The sequence below is a fragment of the Empidonax traillii genome, unplaced genomic scaffold (assembly GCF_003031625.1).
Source record: "Empidonax traillii isolate 1590-97213 ecotype Southwest subspecies unplaced genomic scaffold, ASM303162v1 scaffold15:size5535645, whole genome shotgun sequence".
In the NCBI taxonomy this organism is placed as follows: Eukaryota; Metazoa; Chordata; class Aves; order Passeriformes; family Tyrannidae; genus Empidonax; species Empidonax traillii.
In genome coordinates, this window is record NW_020955208.1 from 583,261 (window position 1) to 595,294 (window position 12,034).

The 12,034-nt window shown below is 53.8% G+C and overlaps 1 protein-coding gene across 4 annotated transcripts in view; it reads left to right on the plus strand.

The window, feature by feature from the left end:
- Nucleotides 1-12,034, plus strand: part of RNF220 (ring finger protein 220) — a 210,204-nt gene that overhangs the window by 116,340 nt on the left and 81,830 nt on the right. For all 4 annotated transcript variants that reach the window (XM_027892781.1, XM_027892789.1, XM_027892760.1 and 1 more), the window contains exon 2: nt 10,620-10,749. In XM_027892781.1, the coding sequence (XP_027748582.1) occupies nt 10,620-10,749 (130 nt within the window). The remainder of the gene's footprint in view (nt 1-10,619; nt 10,750-12,034) is intronic.

A 12,034-nucleotide genomic window follows, 5' to 3' on the forward strand; every position in this document is an offset into this window, starting at 1 on the left:
GGAGCCTGGAAACGAGGAGATGGGGTCTTAGCATCCCACTCACCACCCGTCCTTCCTCCCTGCCACCAATTTCAGTGTGAGCAGAGGAGAGAGCATTCTGTGCTCCCTCTCCTTACAAACCCCTTACCACGAGTTTCTGGGGCAGGAATGAGCTACATTAGCAAAGCCAGAGTAGTCTGCCTGTTGGCAGATCCCAAGGTAAAAGGCTCCACTTGTTCAGCTCTTGGATTTACACTTTACTAACAGCTCTGCAGGCTGCCTTGTGATGCACCGTGCGCCACTTTGCCCCTCAGTGCTCTTGAGTGCAATTAAGTTGTGGAGTTTTTTTCTAAATGTAGCTTGACAATATGCAGGTTAGGTTTGTATTTTATTTACAGCTTTTACTTGGGGACCAATAAAACCCCAGCTGGCTAATGTGAGATCTAAAACTTGCATCTCACTCTTTGCCTTGGATATCTTTTCTATGGTAAACTATTTATTTGCGTTTCATCTCGTACAAGCTCCTCTTTCCATGCTGAGAAGCCAAGAGCTCCAGGGGCTCTTTGAAGACTATTTGCTATAGGATAGCAACTGGAATTCTCTTTAAACATCCGTGCCTGCTTTGTCCTACAACTGGCCTCTTGGTGTCAACACGCAGTTTTGTGCGAGTTTCCTGTGCAAAGCTAACATTTGCACGCTCCCCTGGCAATTGCGCTTCCAGATCCCTCTCATTCAAGCATATCCCATCATTTATTCCTGCAAGAATGAGCAGCAGTTAACTCCACGTGCCAAATCAGAGGCGGCGTCAAGGCCTCTTCAAATAGCAGGATTTAAGTGGGTTAAGAATGACCGCTGTGCTGCTCGGGTGGGACAAATGTGACTGGTCAAAATGGTCCACACTTGGATTGCAAGTATGTGGTTCCCCCTGTTTCTGAACCTTCAGGTTCTCATCACGCAATTACAGTGCATCAGAATCTTCTCTGAAATGGTTATTCAACAGCAGGATGAGGCGCACCCCTGCAAAATCCCAGCGCATTTCAATGTCGGGCAGTCAGACATCCCCACCTACGAGCATCCCCCAGACACTGACCCTGGCATGGCAGCAGAATGCATGTGAAGGGTGAGGTGGCATCAGGCTAGTGACACAAATCATGCTAAAAATGCCAGAGAGCTGCGTTTACATACATTCACAACCCAAGGGTCTTGCTCTTGCCACAGAAAGGGAGATGAACCCTGGTGAGATGGGAGCGAAGCTCCTGAGGATGCCTCTGGGAGGGAAAGATCAAGAACCATTGCTCGTAATGGCATCAGCTGCTAAAACAGTTGAAATAATAAGGGGGTGGGGAGGATGCTGAGGGGATAGATGCAGCCGTGGGATGAGTGCCCGTTGTGTGCCGGTGCCCAGTGACACCCTGATGTTCTCCCTGGGTTGTTGCAGTGTTGCCCTCAGTGCACGTATCCCAACATCCAGCCCCCTTTTTTAAATTCCATCAGTTGTTTCTGTTACGTGGATGGAAAAGGCTGGGACAAGCCCTAGGAAGGCACAGAAGGGAAAATATTTTTCTTCTCTCCGAAGTAATTTTTTCACTCCTTGTGTTTCCCTTTTTGCCATCTCATGCCTCTCTAAATTCACAGGAGCTTTTCCTCAAGGTGAAATGAAGGCTCTGGGCTGCATTTGGTGGTGCCGACAACGGGGGATGAGGGTCAGGGAGGGTTAAGCAGGGAGGGGGAAGTGCAACAAGGCAGCCTGATCTAGTGATTAAACAAAGGGATTCAGCCAACATGTGTAAAATTAAGTGATCAAGAGTTGATTACAGAGTGCATTGATTGTGTACTGATGGATTAAACAGAGTCGTGCTCGGGATGCGATTTTCCGAGCTGGGCACGGAAAGCGCAGGCAATCGACGTGTTGGCCAGAAGGACCCGCTTCTCCCAATCCCTGGCTTTTATACATTCTCCAGATAAATCTGCAGAGAGGCCCGTGGAATTATAATCGATTATCCATTTCTCAAAGTCACTTAAGGGCCCTGAGCTACAAGCTAAAGTGCCGGTGCTGCGAAGAGGCATTGGGTATGCGCCGGCATGTGCAGGTGCTGGCGCGAGGGGAAAATGTGGCAATGACCCTGTGTGCTGCAAGCTGATGAATCTATTTTCTTGTAGGAAATAGTTTTGACAGTTCAATATCTGTGTTTTCGATATGTGCCCCACACACCCCCGAGGGAGGAGAGGAGAGGAGCTGGGAAGTGGGAGGGAGAGAGTGGGTGGGAGGCAGGGAAAGACTCTACCCCATCACCCCTTCGAATTATAGGCGTATCAGTATATCACCAACTTAACAGGCTGCCCTCCAAGTCAAGGGCATGGGAGTAGCATGGCTGCCTGCAGGCATTTTCTGCAGGGCCAGAATGGGGCTGAAGCTCCTCTTGGGGCACCTTGCTGGGCTGGGGGTGACCCACAGCACACCCCTGGCCCACTGGCAGTGGGGTGGTCCCTAGGCTCTTGTTTCACTGCCAGTGGGGAAGGCAGAGACCCATTTCCAGGCTGGTCCTGTTTCTTAGGATACGACCAGATCCTTTACCAGGGACCCAGAGGAGAAGGAGGATGGGGCTGAGAGAGCTGAGAAGATGCTGCCCAGTGCAGGATTGTCCTGCAGGTTTTCCAAGGAGCTGGATGTGCAGTAGTGGAATGGGGCTGGGAGGGAAAACCCCTCCAGCTCTCTCCCAGTCCCTGTGCAGGACTGTTGCTCCCAATCCCGACTGCATCCCTGTTTGTGGTCCGAGTGAAACAATCAAGGCATGATGCAGGCCCCAGAAGTGCCCAGGACCTGAGACTCCAGCTCCTGTACAGGCTCCCAGCCAGATATGGGGATGTTTCTGTGAAACTCCCACCTTCCCTATTTCCCACTGTCACAATTTTTTGGCAGTTAAAGAACGTATTTTGCTCCAGATATTTTGCATGGGTAGTCAAAGCACACTTTGGCAATGCCTCTACACAGCAATGGAGGGCAGCTCAAGGATATGGGGGAAGGAGGTGCATCACTCTCCAGGAGATCCCCCAAGATAGAAGGACAGAGCTGTAGGATTCCCTCAGGAGTGTTTCTGCTGTGTCATATTCACTGAAGCCAGGGACCACACAGATGCTGGGGAGACCCAGATGCTCCCCAGGACTTGTGTATTGTGGAGATGAGGCTCCAGTTTCACTGCCAGGGCAGAGTGTGGGTGGCAGCAGGAAGGTCCAGAGGTTTCCCAAACACATACTAGAACCCATCAGAGAATCTGGAGCAGAGAAGGGGGATCCCTCTCTGTCCTGATGACCTTGTTTGGTCAGTCTCCAGCACAGTGAGGGTTGCAACTGGGCCCCAGAGTGCTTCCTTGGGGGAAGCCTGCATGGGCAGCCTGCCCCGCTGGGAGCTGTGAGGGAGGAGGGTGGGGAGGGGGGCAGTGCAGCCCCTTCCTTGGCTTTCTCTTGGTGTTTCTCTACTTTCTTCTTGTGAAGCCCAGGAAAGTGTTTCTGCTCTGCTCTGCGGGGCCACCTTGAGCAGCACCATGGGGAGACAGGATCGCAGCCCGTCCCAGCCCTCCTCTTCCCCTCTCCCTTCCAGGTCCCTGTCACGCTCTCCCTTTCCAGCTCTCCCAGCGGCCTGCGTCCCTCTCATCGAGGATTCATTGTCTTGTCAGCCTCTAGTTAGCCGCCATGCGTGCGAATCATAAATTACCCCGCCCGGGCCTCTGCTATGCTTCAGCACAGACAAAAAAATTGCACTCCATCACCGTGTCTCCCGGCTTTTAGTGGTATTGATCAATGCTGCTCCCATCCCGCCCCCCCCCTTTTCATTTTAACCGAGCCGGTTAAGTGCAGTATCTTATTTTGTGCTGGGACAAATGAAAAGAATATTAGCAAGGGCTGAAATATATCTCTTTTTTATCTCTCTGCTACTTTTTTATTGAATCTTTCTGAGTAGGTGGCTTTCCGCAGGATGACAGCCTCATGACAGGCTCCTCATTAGAACCGAGACAGTAATTGTGATGCATTTCCCTGCGCGGCCTTTTCACTCTCGCACCCCCCCCCCCCGCCTTTCCTCCTCTCTCCCTTTCCCCTGATTTGTAAAGTGATTGGATGTACAGACTCACTCAGTTTCTTAAATTATTGCCCAGCTCAATCCATCTTCCACTGCCCCGCACCGGGCAGCCATGATCTCCGCAGACGGAGAGCCAGGGCCGGATCATGGGCGGTGGGGTCAGGTGCTCCAAGGGGTTCCTCTCCTCGCTGCCAGGATGCAACTCACCATGTGAGATGATCCCCAACGGGATATGCAACAGCCCCTGAAGAGCCCAGAGTGCTGTTTAAACACGTGTTCTTACTGAGTGACCCGTGGGATCAGCCCCAGCTGGGGTTAGCTGCATGGTGTAAGCACTGCACCAGTTTACACCAGTCCTCTCCAGTATCCAGCTCGTCTGGACAGGCAGATACAAGAGCAGCTCTTTCCTTCAGAAGGAAATCAGTATTTTAGCAAGCTTTTCTGCCTCAGATCCCTCTGTAGCTTTTACCCACAAGAGAAGCAAGTGTATTTTCTAAGTTGCTTGGCAGCCTGGGTACCTTAGCAGGGAGCAGCGCAGGGGATCAGACTCTTGGTGGGGATGCAGCAGGTTTGAGAAAAGCTCTTCTCTGTGACCCAGTCTGTTCATGGGGTTGCAGAGGTCCTTCTGTCTTTCTGTGTCTCTCTGTGTTTTAAACACAAACCCAGCTGTCACTTATGCCTATGCCTCTTTTTGCTGGAGTGGCCTCGTGGTGTGCCCAGCACAATCCAAGTCCAGCTTCTGCTGGTGCTCTGTGGCAGCTTTGCACTGTCATGCAGGAGTAGAAAAACAATACCTCAAATAGCCTTTTCTTGCATGAAAAGCCATTTTTCCAGACTCTGACAACTTCCTGCCTGCACAGATTTCCAAAGGGCACGTGCTCCAGGGAAGGTCTGCTCGATGCAGGGTGATTCCTTGCCGGTCTGGATGTGCTTGCTGCACTGTGGGCTGTTTGCAAAGTTAAGTCATGCTGTGGATGCATTTATGGCCAGACACTGAATCAGCCCCACCACACAAACCTGGAGTCACCTCACTGCCCATCACTGTCCCTGGCACCTGCATCTCCACTGCCCTGTGCAGAGCAACTGCGAGAGGGACCAGATCCAGGGTGCCTGGTCCTGGGCAGCAAGTTGATCTCTGCATCCTACACAGCCAAGGTGTGCATCCCACAGCCAGGCAGGAGCCTATGGGATGGGAAGGGCCTGCTGGAAGGAGTGGGAGGTGCCCTGACCTCAAGTGCAGGTGTTTGAGGGCCATATACCTTTTGGTACCAACCAGCAGGATGTGAGGCAACACCCAGCAAGACAGGATGCAGCCCCGTGGGGATGGCACTGGCACCACACCAGTAAATAACAGGGAGATGGGAGAGCAATGAGCAGCATTATTCCTGCTCGCTCACTTGATTACCAAATACTTCTTTGCCTCTGCTGTTCTTCTGGGGTGCTCTGCACTGACACACGAGCCTTGTCTGCCTTCCTTGTCCCACTGTTGTCATCCCCCCTTGGCTGCCACTTACTGCCAGTGCTCTGCGAGCCTCATCAGCTGCGGTGCAGGCTCGCCGGGGGGAAGAGCGAGTGTTTTGCTATTTCCAAGATAATATGGGGCTTTCTTTGAATTATTGTTTTTTGAGCTGGAAGGAAAGGAGGCTTGTCACACGAGATATCTGCTATCAGTACACAAATAACAGCAAGCCCATCATCGAATGGAAAATAATCGCCGCGGAAACGGAGTTGCAGGGCGGCCGGGAGGGATTATTACAGGCGCTGGCAGTGGCGATGCTGTCAAGGAGCCTGTGTCAGCACTTCCATTACCACCCACCTGGTTTCAGAGCGGCCCCCGAAGCAGCGTGCGGGGCCGCGGGGCCCCAGTGTGGGGTCATTTCTATTCAGAAGAGTTTCAGATCAACTGGCTTTGATTGGGTTTAAAAGATGGAGTGTTTAAGAGGGAGAGAGAGGAAATGCGAGGATGAGATGAAGGGAGGCGTCTCAGAGGAGGAGGGGGTTTGGTACTCAGAGAAGTGGAAAACAGTTTGAGATGGGAGAAATTGGGAGTTGGGAGAGAGCAGCTGGTCCTCATGGAAGCAAGTTTCAGATGGCCCCAGGGAAGGACAGCACAGGGAGAAGGGAGTGGCACCCCCTGTGCCACCCCTTGCAGCAGTTCCTTGGGAGGCACCTGAGTCTGCATTAAGCCATCAGTGCAGATGAACAATTGAGTTACAGACAATTTATTTCATTCATTTGGCAATGTGCTGAGCTCCTGGGCAGAGAGAGCCCTCATGTCTTGTAAACTTTGCTCATTGAGTGATTTGGGAGGGTCGTTCCCTCCGTGCTGTGTAGTGGTGAGGCACTGTATGCACCCCATGCTGTCGTGGCTGTTGGTGGGCTGGGCTCCCTTTTTTCTCACTTAAATGCTCTCCAAAACAGCAGTTTGCATTCTGCTTGTGAGGGAAAGCTCTCCCTTTCAGGTGACCCACTCCCACCCTGCATAAGCCCCACAGAGGTGTCAGGGCACAGGCACGGGGCAGGAGCAGGGATGACTTCATGGCTCCGTGCCTGTTCAGTGTCACACTTGCGTCCCCATTACCTGAGCCCCACTGCCAGCCTGAAGGAAGCCCAGGTCCCATTACCAGCTGCTTTGTGGTGAATCAGGCCTTTCTCAGAGGACTTACGGGAACTGTGTTGGATCTGTGTCACTGTAACTGAGTGTGCAGGGTCTAGCCCTCCATCCCCGGTGGGATCAGGAGGGTTCGGTTCGGTCCCCTCCTGGGCTGGGATCCATTTGCAGATGCCCTCCGAAGGTGCCTGTGGATAAATTCCTCCACACAGGGGTGCATCTGCACACGGAGCCCTCTGCTTTCGGAGCAGGAAATATTCGGTTTCAACACTTGGAGTTAAACATTTCCGCGGAGCCCAGGAGACCGTGCAAACAGCGGGAGCACCGAGGCTCTGCCTTTTCATCTCTCTGGCACCGGCAAGCGGGGGGTCGGCAGCAGGGGAAGCACGGCAGAGCCGAGGAGGGTAAACACTGGAGCTGAGCCTACCGAGTAACCAGAGAGGGAAGGGGAGAGAGAGGGGGCAAAGAAAACAAAAACACAGCTGCCAAAAAACAAAAGCCTGAAAAGGGCCATTCAGCGTCTCCCAGGAGCGGGTTTGGCACAGGGCAGGGAAGGACAAGCAGGGAGTAGGCGCAGGTCCATCCCACTCCGGGATGTGCACCCTTTGTTTCGCCCTGTGCAAATCAACGCCCTCTGCTCCATCCAGCGGGGTGAGCACCTACACCCCACCCAGCATGGCCCAGCCACACACGTGGTGCGCCAGGCATCCTTTGTGTTTTTCATGGATATCAGGATGTCCCTGCTCCCGAAGGGAGAGGGGGGATATACGCATCCTCCTCCACCTTGGTGTTCACAAACATAACCTGAGGACTTGCTAAACCCATCCTCTCCCCCTGCCCACAACCCAGCATCCCACGCCGTGGAGCTGGGTGCCGCTGCCCGGCAGGAGACACCGCAGCGTGGGCGTGCGCGAGGCTCTGGGGCGCGCTGCGGACGCGGGTGCTGCTGATCTGGGGAGACGCATCCCAACAGCAGCCTCTGTGGAACCACTGCAGGGTTCCACAGACCTGGGGAGGCTTGCGTAGGTGTCCTGCTGGCAGGGGAGATGGTCCCTGCCTTCTGCCTGTCACGCGCACTTAGCCCTGCTCCTGCGAAAGCGCGGTTGTCAGCCCCTCGGGCCTGGAGCCGGGGCTCCTTCTGTCTCCTGCTTTGCAATCTGTACGTCAGGGACTTGGCTGCATGTCTGGGTTCCTGTTCTCCTGCCCCTCTGGAAGCCCTCATTTCAGTGCAAGCGCCATCCTGCCCGCACTGACCAGAGCAAGGGGATCTTCCCCGCCTGTCACAAGGATGAGGGGTGACAGCTGTCACATCCTTCCTTGGCATGAATTCGTCACTGTATCATTGGTGTAGCTGGTGGAAAAGGCCGTTGCTGCTCATTTCTCCTGCTGGCCTGAGCTGGGGTTGGGACCAGCCATGGAAGACAGCGAGGCTCCTTCCCATGGCCTGAGATCCCTCCTTGTTGCTCCAGCCATAGAAATCCAAAGTCACCTCTGATTAGGAACATGCACCCATGGAAGAGTACTGGAGTTAAAGCAGGGAGTGAGGACTTGGGTGTGCAGGAGGTTAGAAAAGCCACCTGTCTGGTGTACAGAGCTGGTCCCTGGGAGGGACCCCACTTACGCTTCCTGAGGCTGCCAATCCCGGGTCCAGGACACTCCATCACCTCCCGCAGCAAACGAACACCTCTGGGCTCTCTGAAGAACAGATACAGGGATGCTCAACCTCTGTTTCACCCTCCCACGCTGCTGAGAGCATCCCTGCCCCACCAGCTGAAGCTGTGGACAGCAGGCGAGGGGGTCTCACAGCCCCCACAGCGGTGGCCTGGGCTGGGGGCGGGGATGCAGCGCGGTAGGGCGGAGGGCAGCCTGTTTACCCATCCATCTGTACACCCCACAGCGGGGATCCAGCAGGATTTCCCGTCCACTCAAAGGCTGCCTGTTTATTTTGGGAGGGAGACTCAGACAGCTCCATTGTTTTGCTATGAAGTTGGGGTTATAAATAGCAGGTGGTCGGGGACGCTCCTGGGCTATTTTGGGCCCCCACTAGACAAAAGTGGAAAAGCTCCAAGAGGAAGGTGGAATTACTGAAATGCCGACCTTTCCAGCAAGGGTCAGCAGGAGCTGGGTGTCTGGTTTTGGGTTGGGTTCTGGACATTATTTAAACATGAGGGAAGGAGGAGAGAGGAACGTGTTCCCAGTTGCTTCATGGGCTTCACGCTGTGTCCTCCCCAGCACCCAGAAGGGTGGTGGGGATGAGGGCTGAGGCACCTGAGGTCTGCTTCAGAGCCTCTGGGAGTAGCCCAGGTCTGGAGGAGAGGCCAGAATGGGGTTTCGTCTCTGCAAATGGGAGAGTTCCCAGTGGATAGGGAAGCTGGGGAGGTGGGGAATGCACCGTAGCACTGGCCTGCCTCAACTTGCCCCTCATGCCTCAGTTTCTCCCAGCTCCTGTAGGGATGCTGAAGGAAAGGGCAGGTGATATCCCAGGGATAGCCCTGCTTCCACCAGGCACATACACTGTGTCCTGCTGGAAGGCAAAGATGAGCCAAGGTGACTCTCAAACTTATTGCAGACCCTTTCTCTCATTAAACGCCTGCACCAGGAGGTTATGCAGGGAGGAGCAGGGACTCAGTAAAGCCACTCACACCAATGTTTTATCCTTTGAGAGGGTCTATTCCTTTAATGGGGATTCATTTAACTGGGCTCCACCATTGTTAGGAGCCATAAAATGGCACCTTTTGGCTCCTGATTGGAAGGCCACGTTTCACGCAGCCCCCTCGTATCCAGCGCCGGCTGCTTTATTGTGCATTGCTGCCTCTCACTCGGATTTAACCAATTTGATCCATGTCTAATACATAAATAAATAATCCAGCAGGAGGGTTCACGTTGGATGACAACAGGCGGCTATAAAACACGTTTCTCCCTGCCAGAGCCATCTGAGCCAGGCTCCGCACGCCCTCTCATGAGCAGAGCTGCTAGTACAGCTGGGAGAGGGGGCCTGGGGACCCACGGGCTTCTCTCTTTTATTGAAACTTCATTGTTTGCTTTAGAGTTTTATTTTATGTTAAATAGATGCTGTATATTCCTTACACAGGGGGCAATAAAGTTTCTGAGCTGGAAGAAATTGGCTTCAGAGCAGGGAGAGAGCCAGGGAGATATGGCTGGGCAGGGGAGTGATGGGGAGGATTTGGGGTAAGGAGGGTGTGAGGAAGCACCTCGCTTCCAGAGCTGCCTCAGGGACTCAGCCCAGCTTGGGATTGGGGCGTAGGGGCACCCCCAGATCTCACTCAGGGATGATACAACCCCAGGGGGATGAGGGCTCTGGCAGCTCTGGGGTGCAGAGCTGCTGGTGGTGTGGGGAGGACAAGGAGCCCCAGCCCAACCCCGGGACAGGGTGAGGAATCCTGGATGATGAGCATCCAGGCCTACTCCCTGCCACGTGCAGCCTGGTGCCATGGGTTCTCCTCTGCCTCCCAGCCTCGTGTGCCCATGGAGAGTTGCTCTCCACTTCAGGGGAGGGCTCATCCCGACCCACTCAACTTCAGGAATGCCAAGGAGGATGAAGACAGCTCTTCATAATTAACTGTTATTAGTTAATAGGAACAGTGAGCAGGGCTGTGTCATCCATCTGCCCCAAGTCACACCACCTGCACCACAAACTGGGGAAGCTGGGATTGCACGGGCTCACTCCTGAAATGTGGCTGTTGCTGCTCTCTCTGTAAGACTGGAGGGCCCACGGCCAGGGCTAGGATGCTCTTGTGCCAGTTGCTGTCCCACTGCAGAAGAGAGCCAATCTCTGCCCCAAGGAGTGTGGGATGGGGAGAGAAATGGGACTACACCATGAGAAAATCTCCTGGTTTCAGTCCTGTGCTAGGATGGGGACCAGGGCAGAGCAAAGGCGATGCTGATGGCGGCCAATCTGAGCTAAAGCTTTCTCCCTTCTTTTCCTCCCCACAGGCAAAAAGAAAGCAACTTTGTTTGACAGCCAGGCTCCGATCTGCCCCATCTGCCAGGTCCTCCTTCGCCCTGGGGAGCTGCAGGAGCACATGGAACAGGAGCTGGAGAAGCTCACCCAGCTGAACATCAGGTAAGCAGCTCCTTGGGGACCACCAGCATCTCTAGGGAGCCAGCTGGGGCACCTGCAGGTGACAGAGGAGGTGGTGGTACCCACAGCTACCAGATACCGGAGATCCAGTGCTAGACAGCGAGGCTGAAACATTTTCCTGGAGTTCACTGCAGTGGTAAAATCAGGCAGAAATGCCTCCTGGAGGGCACAGGCATCCCTTTCCCTGGGGATGTGTGTTTGGTGAGCAGCACTCGTGTTGCATGGTAGAGCAGCCCTGCAGCATTTGTGCACGCTGCTCCTGAGCTACCTTCAGCTCTCTTCTGCTTTCCCCAGCACGGAAAAGTCCTCTATTAAAAAAAAAAATAGTAATTGCATTTTAACTGCTGGCAGTTATTTAGGAAATGGCTGCAGCCAAGGGTTGGCATATCCCTGCCCCTGCCTTAATAAAACTCGGCAGCCCTGGAAAAGAGCGTGTTTATTTCAATTATTAATGAATTCTCCGGTCATTAAAAGGTGAGGAAAGGAATCAAACTGCTGACTAGAAGCAAAGTTACGTCACCAGGTGGTAGGAGAGGAGGGAGAGCATATGTGTCAGCGTGTGTGTGTACGCCAGGGCGATGGGGTGCACGTGGCTGTGCGCAGTGTGGAGGATGCAGAATCCATCCCATCTCTGCCTTGGATCTTCTTTGATTCAGCAACAGCCATTGCACAGGGAGGGACAAGGAGGGAGCTTTAGTTGGAGAAAGAGAGACCTCCCCAGATGGATCTGGGTTGAGACACCCCCCAATTCGGCACCCACAGCCTCAAGCCGAGACCCTCATCCCCCAGGCATTGCACAGGCAGATAGAGAAGGGGGGGAGCAGGGAACAGGCAGCCCATTTATCCCCTGCGACACCCAGTCCCCTTGCAAGCGTAATTTATGGCGTAATTTGGGCCGCATCCAACTTAATAAAGGGCCACTGCAAATTAGTGAACAGGTTTAAATGAACAGAAGCAATTAGTGCTCAGAGGAGCCCATCAAAGAAGTTGGGCCAATATCAGAGTGAAACTGAAACCGCAAGCCAGGAGCAGAGGCTGGCTGGCGCGAAGCGGTGATGGGAAGGTGGCGTTTAATGGGAAAGGAAAGGAAACCCTAAATCATAAAGCATGACAAGGGCCATTGTGGGCCAGCTGACAAATGAAAAAGAATGGCATTATTCCTTTAAATAACAGCAGCAGTTAGAGAGGAGACAGCTCTCCCTGGCTTGCCCTCGCTTCCCTGGCCTGCTCCACTCGGCCACGCAGGCGGCGAAGAAGAATCAGAGGT